The sequence below is a fragment of the Phacochoerus africanus genome, chromosome 3 (genome assembly GCF_016906955.1).
Source record: "Phacochoerus africanus isolate WHEZ1 chromosome 3, ROS_Pafr_v1, whole genome shotgun sequence".
In the NCBI taxonomy this organism is placed as follows: Eukaryota; Metazoa; Chordata; class Mammalia; order Artiodactyla; family Suidae; genus Phacochoerus; species Phacochoerus africanus.
The window spans coordinates 761,882-781,642 of NC_062546.1; the positions used below are offsets into that span (position 1 = coordinate 761,882).

Here is a 19,761-nt window from a genome sequence, read left to right on the forward strand (position 1 = left end):
AGCCCCACCTCCCCAAAGAGCCTGGGGTAGGGGCCTGGAGTGGCTTCATCTCCAATTCGCTGAAGATCGGAGGAGGACTTGGCCTTGCTCTTCTGCTCGATGTGCCAATAACCTCTGCCCCACCCACTTCCAGGGGCTGTGGGACAGTCCACCACATCATATAGGGGAAAACAAGCAGGGTCAGGAAATGAGGTTGCCGTGGGACCCCGGTCTCAGGCCCCTCCTCTGTGAAGGTGGCGGCCAGAGCTCCAAAGTCCCAACGTCCAGTGACAGCTCTGCAAGTACCCTTGCCTGGATGTGCTGCTCAGTCAAGAGGCCCTCTGTCACCAGTGTCACCTTGGGGCTGGGACCCTCTGGCCCTGGACTAGGGCCATGTCCTGCCTCCCAACACAGGACTCATTTGTCACTGAGCCATGATAGAGAGCTCAGTGGCTCCCTATGACCAATGCAATACAGCCCAACCCAGGCGAGCCCACGCCTCTGGCCCCCACCTTACGTGCTCCCCTCACCGTCTCCCCTACACCTTGCCTTGGCACATTGGGGTCTCTGTCCCACCCTCCCACCACCAAACACAGGACCCATGCCCCAAGGCTGCCTGCGACCCCGGGTCTCCCAGGATCCCTCCCCCTCAGGCCTGACCCTGGCCCAGCCCAGTCTGGGAGCAGACCTGGCCTGCAGGTCCCCGCCCCCGAGTCTGGGCAGGTGAGCTCCTGGAAAGCTAGCCCGCCCCTCCCCCTATGCCTGGGTCCTCACCCCCAGGAGGTGGACCTCTGAGCTCCGGTGGGGTGCAGGACACCTCGGGGACCCCGCAGGGAATGAGGGTGAGTGGATGGGTCACCAGGGGCCTCAGCAAGCTCAGGAGGTGCTGGAAAAGGATACCCTGGGGGTTATCCAAGCAGCTTTGGGTCTGACCTGCCCCCCCCCCCCAATGCTCCAGCCACCTGAGAAGCCGCGCCATCGCCCCTTTAAGAAGGGGTCCAGGTCCCCTCCCCAGCTGGCGGGATGCCCCCAGAGGCTGTGAGTCCAGGTCAGGGTTGGAGAGGGAGAGAGAGGGAGCTCAGCTGTTACTCGGGAGGGCGGAGCTGCTTGCGGGGCGGGGCCAGACGGAGGACCGGAGGGGGCTGCCGGGTGGGTGGGCGCCAGCGGCGATCTCCGGTCTGTGGAGCCGGGTCGGGCCCTCGGCGGGGTGTGGCCAGGGACTTTGGGAACCAGAGGTCGCGGGCGGGGGCCGGGAATGGGGGGGCCTGCCGGGTGAGGCGGGCCCGGGGCCGGGGGGCGGGGCCAGAGGTGGGGGATGGGGTGGGGGGCGAGTGGGGGGTGAGGCGGGGCGGGCCCAGACGCCGGGCTCCCCGCTCTCCGCGGGCTGCGGGTCCAGACGCGCGCGGCGGCGCCCGCGGGCCGGCACCATGGGCCGCTGCTCGGGCCGCTGCACGCTCATCTTCGTCTGCACTTTCCAGCTGGTGAGTGGCGACCCCTCCTCGGCCCGCACCCGCAGTCCCAGCGCTTTGGGGAATCCGGATGTCGCCTCGGCCAACAGCCCTGCCCGCTGGATCCGCGACAGCCTCTGGGGGCTCCCAACGGGGCACAGCTCGGCCGCGCGCGCTTCCGCGGCCGAAGTTCCCAGCCGCCGGGGTTGGGGGGAGCCAACGCCCCTTCGCCATCCCTCCAGCTGCTCTGTGCGACCCCAAGCCCCCGTATGTGTGTGTGTGTGTGTGGGGGGTGTGTGTGTGTGTGTGTGTGTGTGTGTGTGTGTGTCGGCGCGCGCTGAAGGGGGAAGGAGGTGGCCAAGGGGTCTGGAGCTTCGGGGCAGGTGCCTGGGAGCTACTGGAAGTGGCTGGCAGGGGAACAAAAGCCTTCCGGCTGCGGAGGGGGGGCGGTCACCAGGCCTGGGAAGTCCAAGTTCCCAGGGCCCCGGCGTCCACCCAAGTCGGAAGGTGTGTGTGGCTCCCGAGTGAGCGTGCAAAGAGCATGTGCAAGGGTGTGTGGGTGTGCGCGCGCGTTCCCTTTCCAAAGCCAGCACCGGGCAACGAATGAGCAGCCGGAGTTCCCAGTTGAGTTCCTTTTCTGAGGCCTGACAGCCCCTGGAGCCCCCTGGTGCTGGTGAGTTTGTGTGTGTGTATCTGTCTGTTTGAGGGGGCGTGAGCTCTGCCCACCGGGGACCTCCTCTCTGCCCTCCTCGCCCGGCCCCCCGCCCCCTCGCCCCTGCCCTGGCTGGAGGGAGAGTGGAGACAAGGGTTGGGGCCAGTGTCAGGGTTGTGCGTCCCTGTCTTTTGTGTCCAGGATTAGCTGGGCCCTGGATGCGGAGCTTTGTCCGGGAACTTAGGCGTCTCTGGAGAGTTTCCATTCTGCCCTTAGAGCTCCGGGGACCCAGCGCCCTGGCCAAGGGGAGGGGACAAACAAGGTGGAGGCCGTCGGGCCAGGGAGGAGATGCTGGTGGGTCTTCAGTCTTAAAAGGGAAATGGTGCTTTTGGTGGCAGGTCCTAGGTATGCTCCCCGCTTGGCTGGCAGAGAGTTTTCTCCAGAGCTGGAGGCCTGGGGGGAGGGGGGCTTGCTGCCAAGAGGCTGTGAGTAGAAAGTCCTCCTGCCCAGGGCCCTGCAGGGACGGGTCCTGTCCTTTGCCTGAGGGCAGGGCTTCTGGCTGGCAGGGGCCTGCGTGTCCCACCTGGGGGGAAGGACTGAGCGGCTGGACCCTCCCTGCAGGGCGGGCTCCGTGCTGTGAAGGCAGGGCCAGGGGTGCTGGGGGGTGGTCGGCAGGTTTTGCTGAACAGATGAGGCTGGGAGAGAGGTGCCCGCGGGAGGCTGTGAGGCCCAGGACTGTTCCCATGGCAGCAGTGAAGTCTGGAGCCTTGTGTGTCACTCGCTCCCTTTGGGTGGGAATCCCTCCCGGGGGGAAACGGGATGATGAGGCTGGGGGACAGCAAGGAGCCCAGGCTGACCAAGGTCTGCCGTCTGGAGGCTGGCAGTTGGCTGTGGCAGATCAGAGCTGCTGCAGGGGCTTGGGGACCCGCGTCTAAGTGCTGAGCTTGGTGAGAAGGATGCGCTCGGGGTTGAGCCACGGGTGGGATTCAGGGCGGGGGAAATAGGGGTAGTGGGGGTCGGGTTGGGTCACATGCCTGTTTAGTCACTGCAGGGGACAGTGGATGGTACCCAGAAGGTGCCACCGGCCTCTGGAAATGAGGCTGCGGCGGAGGGGGAGGGGTCTCCTGGCTCGAGGGCTGGAGGGTTTCCCCAGAGGGGGGCTTTTCACAGATGCTCCAGTCTCAGCCAGGCGAGCCCTGGGGCCAGGACAGAGCTGTGTCCCACGCAGCCAGCGGCCACAGCTGCCAGGCAGCAGGGAGCTGCGAAAGGCCCTTTGTCCCGGCTGTGCGGGGCTGAGGGGCAGCGGGGCAGGGGGAGTTTGACACTGCCCATTGCTCTGGTTTCCATGTGGGGGTGAGGGGCCTGGGGGCCCGGGGAAGCCCTTGGCTTTTCTCTCTGACAGACATGAGAGTTTTCTTGGCGCTCAGCTACGGCACAAAGGCCTGAGCGTCTCCGAGCCTCCTCCCTGGACAATAGCCTGACCTTTGCCCGTGTGGAGCCAACCGGAAGGCCACACGCCCCGGGCGTTGACGGGAGCCAGGGCTCAGTGAGGGGTTGGGGATGGACTTGGGGGCCAGTGGGGTGCTGCGGGGTGCTGAGCCATCCAGGACGTTGGCTTAGAAATGAGAAAGATGCCCCCGCAAGCCCCATCCATGCTGGCCACGCTGCCAGCTGTGGGGCTTCTCTCTGGCACGAAGGCCAGAGAGAAAGCCTGAGGGCCTCACAGCCAGCCCGGCGTGGGCCTGGACCTTGGGGGACACTGCCAGTATCCTGCCCGTGGGGCGAAGGTGGGGCAGAGCGCAAACAGCCAGGAGCGTCCGGGTTCCCCACGGCCAGTGGACGGTGGTGGCTGCCCAGCTGGCCTCCTGGGACAGGACTGGATGCTTCAAAGTGACCTTGAGATCCTGGTGGGATCCTCTAAGAGCCCAGGGCATTGGGGCAAACCTGGCAGAGGCTCTAGGACAGGGGAGGCAGTGGAGGGTTCCTGGAGGCCTGTGGTCTGCAAACCACACACGTGAGACCAGTTCACACGTGCGTGTGTGCGTGCACACGTGCGCGTGTGTCAGGAGGTGGGCTGGGATTTGGGGGCAGGGTGCGGGGGAGGGGCTGGCAATTCAGGGAAGACCCCTGCAGGCTTTGGGACCCAATGAAGGGTCTTATTTTTCCTACATTGAAAGTATAGGAGCGGTGAGGGGCGGGAAGCAGGGCAGCAGCTGGGCAGGGGTCCTCCGAGACCCCCTGAGGTCCCCTGCTATCCTGAGACCACTCTCCATCTGTACGGAGGGCTGGCTCAGGGGCCCTGGCGGTGTGAAGGAGGCCAGACAAACGCCCCACGCTCTGCCCATGGACGGTGTCCCCTGCCGGCTCTGTGCTGGGGTGGGCGCCCCGGGGGAGGCCTGGACAGACAGACAGACAGACCCACAAAGCGTACACAGACGTGGCGGTCCCTGAAGGCAAAGCCCAGCTGGGAGGGCATGGCCGTCCTGGGGGCAGCTGGGTCTCTGCCACCCTGCCCACGTGTCTACGGCAGCAAACTGGCCCCTCTCCCCGAGCCCAGCCCGGTTACTCCCTCCCACCTCTGTCCCCTTCCTGGGAGGCCAGCAAGCAGGATCATCCCGCAGTTCAGAGCCTTGGGGTCAGGGGACTGCAGCCACACGGCGTCCCCCTGTCCCCTTCAGGAGTGGGGGTGGGGGGGTCTGCCTCGTGGCTGCCGGGCTGCTCTGCTGGGGGCCGCCAGCCCGTGGGAACTTCCCCAGGATGCCCCCCTGCCCGTGGACCTACTCCTGCCTCGCGCTCCCCATGCCCAGCTGTCCCGAGGGCGGATCCCAGCCCTCACAGGACAGGCTTGGAATGTCCCCCTCCCCAGACCTCTTAGAAGTGTTTGCTACCTGCTCTGGGTCAACCATGGTGGCTGGGCTGTGCCCAGGACGCACCCACAGCAGCTGTGTTCGGGGGGGCTGCCTGGGGTCCCGCGAGGCTCCAGGACACAGGCGGGAGCAGCAGAGAGGAGCACGCTCGGGGAGGGCCGAGCCCCCTGACTGTGGGCAGGGTTTCTGTAGCCAGCAGGCTGGTGACCATGGGGCCCATCCACAAAGGGCCACCTGGCTGGGCCCCATTCCGTCAGTTCTGGGGGCCACATGGGAGGGAGGCTGCCCCACGCCCTCCAGTCCTGCCGTCTCCTGCCTCAGCTATGCAGTGCTTGGCGAGGGGAGTGTGGGGGCTCCACCTGGCCGGCTGCTCCTTCTAAGCCCGAGGCTACCTGCTGGAAAACTCCCCATCCTCCTGTGCCCTTCAGAGTTTCCTGCTTTGGGGCTCAGCGGGTGCACCTCCTCCCCCCCCCCCCCCCCCCCCGCCCTGTGATCGGGTCAGGATGGCTCTCTTGCCTCCACCTCTCCAGCGCCTCCCAGTGGTGATGAGTGATGAGTGCTGGGCGCACAGTGGGCCTGTGGGGAAATCATGGGGTTGGGGTGGGGTGGGGGTGGGGTGGGGGGCGGGTGGGGGGCCCCGGGCCCCTCTGGCTTGCCGTCCCTTCCCTGTCACTATCCTTCCAGGATGCGCTGGTCTTTTCTGTCCCGGGTGAGCCTTCTTCGTCCCGACATGGGTAGGCTGGTGTCTGGGGCACAGTGGCTTTGGTCCTGCTTTCTCCTGCGAATTGTCTTCACCAGCACGCGTGGAGGGCCCTGCTGGCAAACGTGATGAGTGAGCGAATGAGCAAATGAATGAATGAGAGAATGAATGAATGAACAAATGACCGAATGAGGGACTGAAGGAAGGAGCGAATGAGCAAACGAGGGCCTGAGAAAGAACTAAGGAGTGCGGACATGCGTGAATGAATGAGCAAACGCCTGGGTGAGGGGATGAGTGAGTGGATGAGGGACTGCCTCCCCCCGCCCAAGTCCCAGCGGAGCTCAGAGCCCGCTGTCTCCCCTGTGCATAAGTCCGCAGGTTCCATGGTGTCCCACCTCCCTTGGCTGAGCCTGCAGCGCGGCGTGCACAGACTGGGGGGCATCCTGATGAATGGGGAGCCCCGCAGATGGGGAGGGTGCTGATAGGTGGCCAAGGAGCCCAGTGTCCACTCTTGGCCCAGAGCACCCAGGGGCTGTCATCCCACTTGGCCTTCCTGCCCTCCGTTTGCTGTTTGGTCCCACACACCCCCGAGTGAGGGCAGCCTCCGCCTTCCCATTCTGCAGATGAGGAAAGTGAGGCTGGGGAGCTGGCTGGAGAAGGAACACCCCAATGGTGATGCTTCTGGGCTCGTCTGGCCTGTTTGGGGATTTTCTTATAGTGCCAAGACCATAGGGGGTGGTCAGGCAGGAGAGGGGGGCCTGGGCCCCAAGGGTTTCCTGACCCTCACACGCCACCCCCCACCTCCCCGCTCCTAGGTCACTGCGCTGGAGCGGCAGGTGTTCGACTTCCTGGGCTACCAGTGGGCGCCCATCCTGGCCACCTTCACCCACATCGTCGTGGTCGTCCTGGGCCTCTTCGGCACCATCCAGTACCGGCCCCGCTACGTCGTGGTGGTGAGTCCGCTCCGCTCCTGCTCTTCTCCTGTGGGCAGGTGGGCTGGGATGACTGGCATGGGGACTCCAGGGACGGCATTGTCCTGGAAGCCGCCAGAAACCCGGAAAGGCCAGGATGTCAGCTGCCCTGACCTGGGCTCAAACCTTCCCCAGGCTAGACATGTGGGCTCTGACCTGGAAACTGTGGCTTCAGGGAATCAGGAGCAGAGCAGCTGCCAGGGGCCCGACTGGAGCCCAGAGTGGCCCAGCACCCCCCTGCCAGCCCCCCGCCCCTGCCAGCACCCCCAGCACCCCCGCCCCTGCCAGCACCCCCGCCCCTGCCAGCCCCCCCAGCCCCCCCGCCCCTGCCAGCACCCCTGCACTGTCCTGCTTCTGAAGAACCAGGAAGGACGCTCAGAAAGTTTTGCTCTGAGCAGGGCAGCAGTTTCACTCAGTGCAGATGGAAACAATTGGTCTGGACCAGGGTTTGCGGCAAACGCTGCAGGAAGGGGCCACGTCCCTCAGGCTTCATGGAAGGCGGTTGGCTCTGCCGTGGCACAGGTGCAGCCTGAGCGGTGCTGGATGAGGGGCGTGGCTGCATCTCAGTAAAGCTTGGCAAAAGGGAATGCCAGCTGGCAGCACCCCCTCCCCGCAGGCAGCGCCCGGGGGTGCTCTTTGCAAAGTTTCACGGGGTGCTTGGGGGTTCAGGCCACTTAGGCTCGTGCTCGTCATTGTCCATGGGGGATGGGCCATGGATGCGCTGGGCCAGGATACCGAGCTCCGAAAATGTGCTCCATGCCGACTCCCTCCGGCTGTCGCTTCCCCAAGGCCCTGTCTCCTGGGTTCCCCCCGCCCCAGGAGCAGGAGCCCGGCCATCCCCTTGGCGCGGTGTGGGACCTGTTCCCAGTGGGCTCCAGGGTGTCCTCCTCCAGACCCCGCAGAGGTCTTGTCCTCAAGGGCTGGGTGCAGAAGCAAATGGGGGCCCTGCCCCCCAAAGAGCTCCCCCCCACCCTCTCTTGTCCCCGTAGTACGCTGTGTGGGCAGTCGCCTGGATCACCTGGAACGCCTTCATCGTCTGCTTCTACCTGGAGGTAGGGGGCCTCTCCAAGGTGAGTGAAGCCGTGGGAACCTCAGGCAGTCAGAGGGGCGCTTGGCCAGGCCCCGTGGGCTCTGCATGTGTTTGCTCATCTGTCACCGTCTCCCCGGTGAAGGCAGGGCGGGGCCTGCCCGTGGCTCTGTCCCCACACCCGCAACAGTCCTGGCCCGCAGGGCAGATGCAGTCAAGGTTTAGGGAAAGACCAGGGATCTGATGGATGGATGAGGGGCTGAGGGCACTGGCGGGCCGGTGGGCTCCAGCTGGGAGGAGACGCATGAGGGAGGGCTTCCTAGAGGAGGGGCCCTGGAGCCTGGGCAGTGCCTAGGAGAGTCAAGGCCGAAAACAGCGGCAGAGAGCAGCCTTCGTGGAGGTGTGCGGGTGGTGGGCTGTGCAGGTGGGAACAGCACCGGTGCCCCGGCGGAGGGGACGCTGCCCTGCCCACCCTCTGGCCACTCATTGCAGTGCTGATCAAGCCCAGGGCCCCTCCAAGGCTGTGTTCTGCTGGGGGCTGAGCGCGTCCTGCCCAAGCAGCTGATGGGGAACCTCACACAAAGCATTTCGTTTCATGCCTGCCCGAAGCTTAGAAGGAGCTCCTAAGAGCCGGGAGGTGGGCAGCAGGGCAGGCGGCCGCTGCTTTCTGGACCACACCTGGAGCCGCAGTAGGGGAGACAGAGATGCTCAGGAGGGGCCCGGGGCACTGGGAGAGCAGTTCCGACCTGGGCGGGTGGTGGGGGGGGGGTGTGAGCCGGGGCACAGCGAGGCCTCGCCTGCAGGGGAGTGGCTGGTAGGGCCTTGGAGACCGAGGGGGGCCGGGGCGGGGGAGGTGGAAGGGCAAAGTACCCCTTGCCGATCTCGGGGGCCCCGTCTGGGCTGCGGTGGGCGGGGGCTGGCTGTGTCTGGTGCTGACCTGGTCCCACCCCTCCCCCCAGGACAGCGAGCTCCTGACCTTCAACCTCTCCAGGCACCGCTCCTGGTGGCGTGAGCATGGCCCAGGCTGTGTGCGCAAGGAGCCGGCAGCCGGCTTGGGCCCCCCGGGTGGCCAGGCCCTGGTGCCAGGCATCAGCTGCGCCCTGGAGCACAGCTACGTGGAGGCCCTGCACAGCGCCCTGCAGATCCTGGAGGCGGTGAGCTCTGGGCGAGAGGGGGCGCGGCGGAGGGGCTCATTCTGCCGTGGGACCGGCCTCAAGCCTTTCCTGCCCAAGGCAGACAGCCGTCCTCTGCCAGGGCAGGAACCCCTCCTCACCCATCCCTGCCCAGGGGCTAAGGAACCATACCACGGGTCCCCACCTGTGTGGCCTGGGCCACCTGAGCCTCAGTGCCCCGCTCTGGAAAGTGGGCTCAGAACCAACGTCAATCCTAGGGTCAGCGTGAGGCTGAACTGAGGGGACAGAACCCCAAGGTGTCGATGACGCTGCGAGGCTGGGCAGCTGGGCCGGGGGGGGCCCTCGGTGGGCGGGGGGGCGGTCAAGGGAAGGCCCCTGCAGTCCTCCTCCCGCCCTGGAGGCAGCCTCCCCACGGCCTCCTCCAAGCCAGAGGGACTGTTTCCTTCTCCGACAGCGGGGCGGAGACGGGGTGGAGCCCCAGCCTGGCCTGCACCCGGCTGCGTTCCGCTCCCGTGGTGTTGAGAGGCGGGATGCAGACCCCGCGTACGAAAATACAGGATCCCGGTTATGCGTGAATTTGAGACAAACGGCAAGTTTTAGTGGAAGCACACTCCATGCCATGTTTGGGACAGACTTACACCAACAATAGTTTCGCCGTGTATCTAAAATTCCAACTTAAGTGAGCCTTGAGTATTTGGCCTGGAGGGCGGGGCCGGGCTGGCCCTGGCAGCCTGGGCGGACTCTTGGCCGCGGGCGGGACTGGTGCGGCCACTGGAGGGCACTGGTCAGACCTGGGGCTCCTGCCTTGAGGAGCATGCAGTGGCGACACTGTGTGTCCAGGTGGATGTTGCATTCTTAGGGTGAAGGTGCTGCCCCAGCAGCTGACAGCGGAAGCTGAAGTCCAAGTCCACGGCCTTCCCTGGCAGAGAAAGTGTAAGAGTTTGGGGGGCCGGGCCGGCTTCCAGGGCTCCCTCTGCTCGGCTCCCACCCGTCCTACAGAAGCCAGTCCTTGGGGTGTCTGGGCGCCTCCCCTCCCTCAGGTGTGAGGACGCACTGGCTCCCACCACGCTCACTCACTGAGGCAAAAAGAGGGTGCCCTGAAAACACTTGGGAACACGGTGCATTCCTCAAAGGGAGAAAGAATCACTTGCCAAGGATCCACGTCAGAGCCTCTGAACCAAGTGCTAAAAGTGCGAACGGCAGCAGGAAGGAAGGAAGCTGGAGAAGAGCAAAGGAAGGTTCTCCTGGGCTTTTGTCTTTTTTTTTCTTTTCTCTTTTTTTAGGGCCGCACCTGCGGCATATGGAGGTTCTCAGGCTAGGGGTCGAATTGGAGCTGCAGCTGTCGGCCTACACCGCAGCCACAGCAACTCCGGATCCTTAACCCACTGAGCGAGGCCAGGGATCGAACCCGCATCCTCATGGATACTAGTTGGGTTGTTAGCGCTAAGCCGCGACGGGAACGCCTCCTCGCTTTTATCGCTCATCCTAGGAACAGGGCTTCTTCTGTGAAATGCTGGCTCCTAAATGCTGGTCGGCTCTCTGCTGTTTGCGCTCAAGGGTCCAGGAGCAGCAGCCCCTTGGCTGCACGGTCATTGGTGCTGGGGGAGTGGACGGCAGGGGCTGAGAGCCTCTCAGAGGACCTGGGTGTGGAGGAGGGGCGGGAGGGGACAGCAGGACGGCAGCGGTGTGGCCAGCGCCTGGGGTGCGCCTGCGGGGCCTTTCAGCACCATGGCCAGCTCCCGGACAAGGCTCCCTCCTGGGGGAGGAGCACCAGGCTCAGGTGGACAGGGCACAGGGGCGCCGCGCTGTTGGGAAGGGGTCAAGTTTGCCTTTCAAAGGCGAGGAGACAGGGGCAGAGGGGCCTTGACCTGCTGCCCGGAAGGACGGGCTTCCGAGCCCCCCTTGCTCCATTGCTCCTTTGAGGCGCACCGGGTGCCCAGGGAGGCTGTTGGGACCGTTTTGTGGTCAAGAAACCGAGACACCAAGGTTCAGTGACACCCCTGAGGTCTTGCTACTGCCGATGGAAGGCCAGTCTCTCCTCCTCCTGAGACCGTGCCCCTGCTGCCTTCTGAGGAGCCTCGCTGATGAACCTGTGCCTGGCCAAGCCCTTGGCTCCCACAGCGCAGCAGCCAGCCCCGTCCACTCTGCCCAGAACTGCGGGCTGGGCCACGTCCTGGGTGGCCCTGTACTTTCATCCAAACCAGGCAGCCCAGATGCCTCGACTGCAGCCCAGATGCTCAGCCGTGACTGCCTGTAGGTGCCCCACCCACCAAGGAGAAAGCTGGCAGCTGTCCGCTTAAAGCGAGTGACACCAGGGTGGACAGCCTGGCTGGAATGGGGCACGGTCACCCTGGAGCTATCCAGGCTGCGGTCACCTGTCCCCAGGGCTTCTTTCTCAGTGTCATCTGCCCGTTTAACACCCCCCTGACCCACCCGCCCTGTTCTGCCCTCACCCACAGGGTGAGGCACCCCCAGAGCTCCGGGGGCCAGCACGTCACTGTCCTGGTTCCATTTGAGAGGAGGACGCCGAGACCCCAGGGGCAGTGGCCTCAGGCTCAGGACGCTTGGGAGTCTGCTGCCTCCCTGGCCCCTGGGTCCTCACCCTGAGAGAACTCCCATGTCTTTCAGCTCGTGGGCTTCGTCTGTGCCTGCTCTGTGGTCAGCGCTTTCACGGAGGAGGAGGACAGCTGTAAGTGTGACCGCCAGCTTCCTGCAAAAGCCTGTCAGTGACCCGTCCAGCCCCGCCGGGCAGCAGAGGAGGGAGAGGAAGCTGAGGGCTGGCCACAGGCCTGTCACAGCCCAGGACTGAGACCTGGCCTCTGAAATTGGGTTCCCCATGCCATGGAGGGCCTGGCCTGCCAGAGACAGGGGAGGCCCCAGGCTGTGGGCACAGGGGTCTGTGCACCCCCAAGTCCTCTGTCTGAGGGCTCCTGGGCTACGTGACCACCCCACCCTCATCCCCACAGGGTCACGGTGGAGGGCCGCCTCTGACCTACAGGGGAAACCCCCCACCTCGTGCCTCCTTGCAGCTGGGGACAGGCCCCCTTCAGGGCCCAGTGCTGGTGGGCCAGTCTGGACAACGTCTGCATGCCCCCATCCACGGGCCTGCTCGACTCTCCTCTGATTTGCAGCGCCAGCACTTGGGTGGCCTCCCTGGCCCTGACCACGCCAAGCTCGGATGGGGTCTCGCCAGGGTGTGCAGGGCTGGGTGCACCAGGGGGCTCATGGTTCCTTCAGGCAGAACCTTCCCTGGGATCTGAATCGGAATTCAGAGCCTCTTTCCCAGAGGTCAGGGGGCACAGAGTAGGGGGTCCACGTGTCCTTTAGAGGCCACCCACTCCTGGACCAGCCCCCGTGGGACCTCAAACCATTGCTCAGCCCACCGCTGGCCGGGAAGAAAGAGAAGGGGCCTCTTGCATTCGTCCCGTCAGAACGTTTCAGAGGAGCTCCCTGGTGGCACTGAGGGTTAAGGATCCAGTGTTGTTACTGCTGTGACACAGGCTCCATCCCTGGCCAGGGAACTTCTGCATACTGTGGGCACAGAAAAAAGAGAAAAAGAAAAAAGGAAGTTTTAAGAAGGGAGCCAGCCCTGGGGTTCAGAAATGCATGAGCTCTGCTCAGCAGACGCAGCTTCAGGGCACTGTCCTTGCGAGAGCCTTGCGGGGGCGCGGTGGAGCCGCCCAGGCTCCGAGCATCCGTGTCAATCTGCTGCTGAGAGCACCACCGTCCTTTGAAGCACTTGCCCCATGGGAACTCGCCCTCTGCCCCCAGGTCCGGGCTGCCCTCCTCCCCGCGGCTCCTCCCACCTCCATCACCGCCTGAGGGAAGGGCACGCGGGAAGCTCTGCCCTCCCCTCTGCCATCCTGTCCACCGTCGGGCTTTGTTTTATTTGGGTCTCGGTTTCTTTCAGTTGATTTCATTGGTGGATTTGATCCATTTGCTCTCTACCATGTCAATGAAAAGCCTTCCAGGCTCTTGTTCCAGCAGACATCCCTGTAAGTACAGCTGCAGGGCTGCCCCCGCTGGCCTGCTCAGCCCTGGCGGCAGAGCCAGCGGCTCCTCTCCCTGGGGCCTCTCACCAGGCGTCTGTCTGTTCACCCGTCATCCATCTGTCCATCCATCCCCCACTTTTCTGAGAACTGCTCCATGCTGGCTCTGGGCCAGGTGTGGGGGTGCAGAGGTCCTGGGGCTGGGCCCCCATGCCCTGGAGCTGTGCACCCAGCAGAGTCTGTGGGAGTTGAGGCTGGGGGCACTGAGAGGCCACCTCCCTTCTGGGCCGAGTGGCAGTTTTCCTGGGTCTCAGTGTGGCAGGAAATTTGAAGTGTTGGTTTCCTACCTCGAGAGGGCCGGACGTCTTTCCCCTTGAAAATCCTCAAGTGGGGGCGCCCGGGCTGCTGGCCTACCTCCTGTAAAGCAGCCTTGGCCACAGGCCCTGTTCCATGTGGAATCCTGAAGGTTGGGGTCAGAAGAGACTGCTGTGGTCCTTCTGGTAGAGCTGTGCTTCCTACATTCCACTCAGACTCCTGGGGACAAGCCCGCCCTTCAAGATCACATCTGCAGCTGTGCCCTGGGTAGACCTGTGCCTTGGTAACCCCCCAGCCCTTCTGTCCTAGAAGCAAGGACCCACGTCAGCCAAGGGCCATCAGAGGCAGCAGGTGTCCAGCTCCCAAAAGGGGGGTGAGCCTCGCTTCCCCCAGGCCGAGCATCAGCTCTGAAAGAACGAGCAGAGCTGGGCAGGCCTCTGGGATTTTCCTCGGTCGCGGAGCAGGGGTGTCCAGAAGGACCCAGGCTGAGCCCTCTGCCCCAGCCTGGCCCCCCAAGTCCCAGGAGGGCCAAAGTCAGGTCTCCAGGGAATGCCCCGGCTGCCTGCGTGGGCAGCTCCAGCCCGTCCCCAACCCTTTCCAGGCCAGGAAGCCCTCCCCTTCTTAAAGTCTGTCCCATTTGCTCTCCAAGGGAAGAGGGCCCAGCAGCCTGCTGACTGTGGACCAGCCATGCCCTCCTTCCAGCTTGTCTGACCCTGCCCACCCCCCCCTCCCCCCCACAGGCCTGCGTAAGTAAGAGCAGCCATTGCCCTCCTGCGACCTCTGGCCTCGGCGACCCACCGCACACAAGGAGACGCCAGGCAGCAGGACTCCCTGCGCCTTCCCGCCCCACGGCCCTGCAGGTGCCCCAGCAAGTGACCAGATGTGAGCCAGGGCGGCAGAGTGGCCCGGGGCTGGAGCGGCGGCACCCTCGAAAGAGCTTGTTTCCCTTTTTTAAAAAAAAAATGAAAAGAAAAGACACAAGAGAAAACCTCAGCCCCCGGCCTCCGGCGGCGCTGGTCTCACACTCGACCTGCAGCCGGCCTGGGGCTGCTGTCCAGGGCATCCCTCCCGCGGTGCCCTGCTGGGGACGGGGCTGGCCCAGGGACTGCGAGATGTGGGAAGCGTGACCCCCATCCGAGCGCAGGTTCCGGATTGAACACCCAGGTGCTGCAGCCAGTGGGACCCTGGGTGGGGGCTGGGCTTGCCCGCGAGCCCACAAGACAAGGGCCTCCTGGGGGGATCACGGGTCAGTGTTCGAGCCCACGGGAAAAACATGTTCCAGAGCCTCTGTAGGCACCCGCATATTCAGGAGAAGAGGGACCTTCCCTCCGACCACCTCGCCTACACGCAGGAGCTTGGTGAACAATTACAAGTTCAGATTCAGATGCGGCCTGAGCCTAGTCCAGTCTAACCGTCCTTAAAACGCCGAAAAGACGAAGAACAGGGGAAGGGGCAAGGGGGTGGGACGGGGGAAGGTTCGGAGCGGGCCCGATGGGCTGGGCTGCCCGCTGGCGAGGCAAGACGCGGAGGGCGCCGGACAGACGGACAGACGTTTAGGGCAGGGTGGTGGGGAGAGGGCTGGCGGGGCGGGAGCAGACGCTGCTGAGCAGGGAAAACCCACACTTTATTTTGACGCTTCCAGAGCATCCACACGTAGGTAAAGCGCCCCCCTCCTGGCCCCTGGCGCCAAGCCGCCCGCAGCTCCCTCTTGCCCGCCAGAGTGGTCAGTGCTGGACACCAGCTCAGCTGTCCTCCGCAGGCCACTGGGTGGGCCGAGGGACACTTTGAGCGGGTGAGGGGTCCCCTCGGGGCTGGTGCTCACAGCTCCTGGAAGGAGGAGGGGGGCTGAATTAGCGGCTCCAGGTGGCTGGTCCCCTGGCTGGGGACCCGCAGCCCCGAGGGGCTTCCTTTCCCTGCCACTGCTCCCCTCGAAGATCTTAGGGAGATCTGGGGGGCACAGAGGATTTGGGGAACGCCAAGGAGCGCACGGCTCCTGCCTGCGCTCCCCCCCCCAGGCATCGGCGGTTTGCCCACCCCGCCCCCCACGCGTTTCTGTCCGGCCTCAGCTGCCAGGTTCCGTGGGGGTCGTGTGCTCAGGCAGACCCCAGCCTTGCCTTTAACAAGGGCGCCTTGGATTCACCTGCCTCCACAGCCATCCCCCACCTTGGCCTGGCTGCCTCCCGGTAAGCCCAACCCACCAGGAGGCATCGTGCCCCCTGACCACTGGGGAGATCGAGGCAGAGACGTGCCCAGCAGAGTGGCGGTGGCCCCCAGGGTGCTGTGTTGAGAAGGACTCAGGACAGGTGTCTGGGCCTCAGGGGGAAGGCAATGGGCTGATCCGCAGCGCATGCCGGGCCAGCAAGGTGAGGAAGGAGGAAGCGCTGGTGGGGCGGCTGCGGCAGGCCCGCAGGCACAAGGCAGTGCGGTCGTGGTCGGGGCCAAACGCTCACCCAGCCTAGGCCAGGAAGGTGCGCACACAGCTGCGGATGGGGGCCCTGCAGACGGGGCACCGCTGCAGGCTGGGCGCGCACTCGCCACAGGCCAGGTGGCCGCAGGGCACGAAGACGACAGCCACGGCGCGGTCCAGGCACACCCTGCAGGTCCGCTCCTCCCGCAGGCGCTGCAGCTGCTCCTCTGCATCCCGGGCTCCCTGGGGCTCCCTTGGGACCTGGGCTCCACCTGGTTCTTCACCGGCGTGACCTGTGACACCGCCCCCACACCCTGACCGATGGTGACTGGTGGCGCTGGGCCAGACCAGGAGGGCCCGCCCCACCCCCACCCAGCAGGGCCCTCCCCTCACCTGGCTCCCTGGTGCTTTGCACCTGCGCCTCTCTCCTGGATGTGGGCGGCTCAGGGCCCAGGTGGGTGGGAGCTGCGGGCAGTTAGGACAGACCTGAGGCCTGGCCCTGTGCCAGCACCCCCATCCCCGCCCCAGAGCCTCCTCTCCACCCGGACACTCTGCCCAGCTGGCCCCTCAGGTGGCGGCCATGGATACTGTGTGCCGGGCACTAGGGGGCGGGAGGGAGGACTGTGCCCAGGAGGGAGGAGGAGGGAGAGCTGGGCAGTGTCCAGGGAGCTGAGGTACCTCTGGCTCCTGCCGCCCAGCCCCTGTCCTCTTCTTGGAGCAGGTCGGCCACCAGCTGCGACGTGGACATGCCAGCCAGCACTGCTTGGTGGTACTTACGCTGCAGCAGCTGCTGCACCTGGCCCCGCCCAAAGCCCATCCGGAGCACCGCCTGCACCGCCGGGCACTGGCTCCACACAGCCCACTCCCGGCTGCCCCCGGCATCTGCAAGGCAGGGCGAAGGGTGCTGGGCAGAGGGCAGGCCACAGCCAGGGCCTTGGGATCCCTGGAGGGGCAGGGGCGTGCCACCGTGGCTGGTCACCAGGGCCACCTCAGCCCAAGGGGCCTCTGGGGCCATCATCCTCGTCCGAGTCGGGGCTGTGTTCCCAGAGCCTGTGTCGGAGGCGCTGCCACCCAGGGAAGACGTGAGCCTGACCTCAAAGCTGCCACAGATGGAGCCCGACTGTGTGCCAGGCACTCCTCCCCGAGCGTCGTGTGGACCCAGGTTTATTCGAGGTCGGCACTGTCCCTGTGTCGCAGCTCAGGGCACTGAGGCTCTGAGAGCAAAAGCTCTGACCCAGGGTTGGTTGGAAGCCCCGGACCTGAACCCCAGAGCCGCTTGACCCCGCTGCACGGGGGGAGCAGAGTTTAGCCCAGCCAGCTCCTCCGTGAGCTGAGGATAGCAGCCAGCTGGCTCTTGGGCGTGGCTGGCCACTGCCCCACCAGAGGCTGTTGGGTGCACGGTGGCCTCTCCTCCCCACGCCTCTGCGGCCAGCCTCGGGGTGGGCCGAGCCCACGGCACCCAGCTCACGGGCAGCAGGGGGCGGCTTTGGCGTCTCTGGGGCCCTGGACACATGTGGCACCTGTGTGAAACCCCATGAAGCGAAGCCCAGGCCACACCCTCATGCCCAGGGCAGCAGCCTCCTGCAGGGGGACAGCTGAGAGCCCGCGTGCAGGGTGGTGGGGCCACGTGTCCCTGCTCACCTGAGGCGGCCGCGGGACCTGCTTCTTCTGGGTCCTCCGGACGGTCCTGAAAGGAGCCAGTCAGCTGTGCCCGAGCAGACGGAGGAGCTGGGTGAGGAGGGGAGGGCCCGCCCCCGCCCCCGCCCCCGCCCCCGCCCTGCACCCTCGTCCTTCAAAGCCCCAAGGACAGGCAGGACTCACCCAGGGGCCCGGCCGGCGGCAGCATGACTCCTGCGCGCTGCAGACAAAGTCCCTTCCCTTGGTCTGGAGCAGGAATTCACACCTGAGGGGAGGGGTTCAGCCACCCCGTGGGCTGCGGACCGCGGGCCGCCAGGGACCCCCCCTCACTGCACTGTCCGGGTGGACCCCTCGGCCCCCCTTCTGCTCCCCCTGCGCCCCCGGCCTGGGCTCCCGGGTTTGGGCACCTGCCGGGAAGCCGTCCTGGAGACAGACTGCTGAACATCAAGAAGGAAACAGCCCAGCGCCCTCCGCAGGGGCCCCGGGACTCAGCCACCGGGACTGGGCATGGAGCTGCCACAGCTCTGGTACCTGGGGAACCACCTGGCATGCTCTGTCCAGGGGTCGTCGCCTCGCTCCCAGCTCTGCAGACCTCCGTAGCAGAAGAAGCACCTCACCTTGTCCTGCTGGCCTGGGTGGAGCAGAGACCTGGCCCTGAGCACACTGGCCCCTGGCACACCGAGGAGTGTCCCCCAGGCTGGGGATGGTCCCCTGGGTGGCCTTTCCTTCGGGGGCAGGGCCTCTCTGTGGTGGCTTGGGAGCCCTAGGGGCTCCCACTGGCCTCTGCTGCCCCTTTGCCCAACATTCTCCTTGGAATTCACCCCATTTTCTCAAAGGTGGAGTGGGGATGGTGGGTGAATATTGGGGAGGGGAAGGCGGGGGCATCTGCCCTGCTCACAGAGAGTGGGGGCGGGGTCTCGGTGCCCCTGCCTTGGGCTGGGTTCCTGGCGACAGAAAGAAGGGGGCCTGTCTGCTGCTGGGCTTGGTCTTAGGGACTCATGACTCACCTTCACCCCGAGGCCCTCGCCTCTCCTCACCGCCCACTGTGGACAGATGGCCTGGGGTGCAGAGACCGCGGGTGGGGGCTGCCACAGGCACACCTCACCCGGGGCGTCTGACGGCCTGTACCCGGATGGACGCCGGGGCCCGCAGAGCCTCCCGGCTCCAGCTGTCCCCCCGCTGACCCCACAGCGGGGACCAAGTGTTCCGGGCTGTCCGGCCCCTCCCAGATGCACTTGTTGGTCTGAAGCATGGGAGGGACTGGGGGGGGCAGGCACGGAAGGGCGGGGGGGGGCCTGGCCCCTCTGCATCAGGCCAGGACCCTCCCTGCCGTGGAGGACGGACCCCGTGGAGAAGGTGGCGCCCAGCCCAGAAGCATCTGGAACGGTGCCCAGGCCCCCAGGACTCACCCGTGTGGAAGAAGCCAGCGGCAGCCAGCAGCTCGGGCCGCACCACGGCGCTCAGCGGCCAGTCGTAGAAGGAGGCCAGCCGCAGCTCCTCAGAGCCCATGCCGGGGAAGGCGGGCCTGGCGGAGGGTGTGGACCCGGCCCCAGCCTCCTCCTCCTCCTCTGCCAGGGGGCGCAGCTGGCTCAGGATCTGCCCATCCATGTGGTCCCGGCCTCCCCAGGACAGGGAGCTGTGGGCGCATAGAGGGTGGGGTCCCTGGCGCCCCTGGGTGGGGCTGTCACCAGCAGCCCAGGGGCTTGGCTTCAGGCTGCAGCACCCACACTTGGCCCTGTTCTCAGGCCCCATACAGAAAACGCAGCCCTGACCAGTTCTGTGCGGCGATGGGGCCCCCGGACAGCCAGCCCTGCAATGTGCCCAGCCAGTCTGCCCCGGGCTCCTGACCCCTGAGCCCTGACTGGGAACAGTGGCGGTCTTTGCTTCCAATAGCGGGGCAGCGAGGCAGGCACGGTCCTGCCCCCTAGATGCCCCAGGTGGGGGAGCAGCCAGAAGGCCGGGAGGGAGTACACGGGGGCCCATTGCTTTCTGGAAGGGGCCAGCGTGGCAGCCTGTGTCACATGCTCCCTGAGGCAGGAGCGTGTCACGGGGCTCCCGGGCAGGGGCCTCAGCGGCGGGGCCAGCCTGGGGGCTGCCACTCTCATCCTGCTCCATGGGGGCAGGCAGTGTCTCCTGGCACGAGGGGAGGGGCAGAGAACGCTCTGGAAGCCACAGAGGGTGGATTGATGGGGGGGCAGGGGCAGGGCTGAAAAGGAGGCTACGCCCTCTGTCAGCTGTCAGTTTATGGGCCGGGCGCCAGAGGGGCCTCTGAAAGCAGAAGGTTCCAGGTGACCTGAACTCCACAGTCAGTGCTGCCCGGGGGAGGGGGGATGACCGGGGTGGGGGCGGGAGTGGGGTGGAGGACCGGGGGCGGCTGGGGAGTCACAGGGCGCCTAGTGAAGGGCTGGGCCTGGGCCCCAGGGAGGCTTACCTGCGTGTTCTCCTGCTCCCATCCCTGGACGAAAGGGACTCGAGCCCTCCCCGTGTCCGGCTGGGTGGCAGCAGGAGCCCTGGGCAGACCCTTGAGTGGCTCTGTCCCTTCCCCTAGGACAGCCACACCCCCGCCAGCGTCTTGGAGCCACACGCTGCGAGGTTAGTCTTCCCTCGGAGGTGCTGTGACCCTGACACCGGGGAC

General features: G+C 65.8%; 2 protein-coding genes across 4 annotated transcripts; one reads left to right on the plus strand and one right to left on the minus strand.

Annotated features, from left to right (window-relative positions):
• The first annotated feature begins 1,390 nt into the window (after window positions 1-1,390).
• On the plus strand, window positions 1,391-14,473 carry NKAIN4 (sodium/potassium transporting ATPase interacting 4). The gene is made up of 7 exons (XM_047770663.1): window positions 1,391-1,460; window positions 6,462-6,599; window positions 7,607-7,687; window positions 8,604-8,798; window positions 11,406-11,466; window positions 12,688-12,772; window positions 13,822-14,473. Exons 1-7 carry the CDS (start codon window positions 1,407-1,409, stop codon window positions 13,829-13,831), a joined length of 624 nt encoding a protein of 207 aa, XP_047626619.1. The 5' UTR covers window positions 1,391-1,406; the 3' UTR covers window positions 13,832-14,473.
• A 211-nt stretch (window positions 14,474-14,684) lies between these two features.
• On the minus strand, window positions 14,685-19,204 carry BIRC7 (baculoviral IAP repeat containing 7). 3 transcript variants are annotated; one of them, XM_047770280.1, is made up of 8 exons: window positions 18,536-19,204; window positions 17,658-17,757; window positions 17,310-17,391; window positions 17,130-17,175; window positions 16,167-16,370; window positions 15,882-15,953; window positions 15,532-15,802; window positions 14,685-14,908 (listed from the first exon to the last, which is right to left on the minus strand). In XM_047770280.1, exons 1-7 carry the CDS (start codon window positions 19,107-19,109, stop codon window positions 15,537-15,539), a joined length of 1,344 nt encoding a protein of 447 aa, XP_047626236.1. In that variant the 5' UTR covers window positions 19,110-19,204; the 3' UTR covers window positions 14,685-14,908; window positions 15,532-15,536. The 3 variants fall into 3 exon arrangements, with proteins under 3 accessions (XP_047626236.1, XP_047626238.1, XP_047626235.1); XM_047770282.1 differs by having other exon boundaries at window positions 15,532-15,781; window positions 17,130-17,193; XM_047770279.1 differs by having other exon boundaries at window positions 17,130-17,193.
• Between the last annotated feature and the right edge of the window lie 557 nt (window positions 19,205-19,761).

Coding starts and splice junctions, on each gene's coding strand:
- BIRC7 (XM_047770279.1), bottom strand. CDS start 19,109: ATGGGCCCCCGTGTACTCCCTCCCGGCCTTCTGGCTGCTCCCCCACCT. Junction 16,371..17,129: donor AGGTCCCGCGGCCGCCTCAG/GTGAGCAGGGAC, acceptor CCTGCCTTGCAG/ATGCCGGGGGCAGCCGGGAG. Junction 15,954..16,166: donor CTGGGCGGCAGGAGCCAGAG/GTACCTCAGCTC, acceptor AACTGCCCGCAG/CTCCCACCCACCTGGGCCCT.
- NKAIN4 (XM_047770663.1), top strand. CDS start 1,407: ATGGGCCGCTGCTCGGGCCGCTGCACGCTCATCTTCGTCTGCACTTTC. Junction 7,688..8,603: donor AGGTAGGGGGCCTCTCCAAG/GTGAGTGAAGCC, acceptor CCCTCCCCCCAG/GACAGCGAGCTCCTGACCTT. Junction 11,467..12,687: donor CACGGAGGAGGAGGACAGCT/GTAAGTGTGACC, acceptor GGTTTCTTTCAG/TTGATTTCATTGGTGGATTT.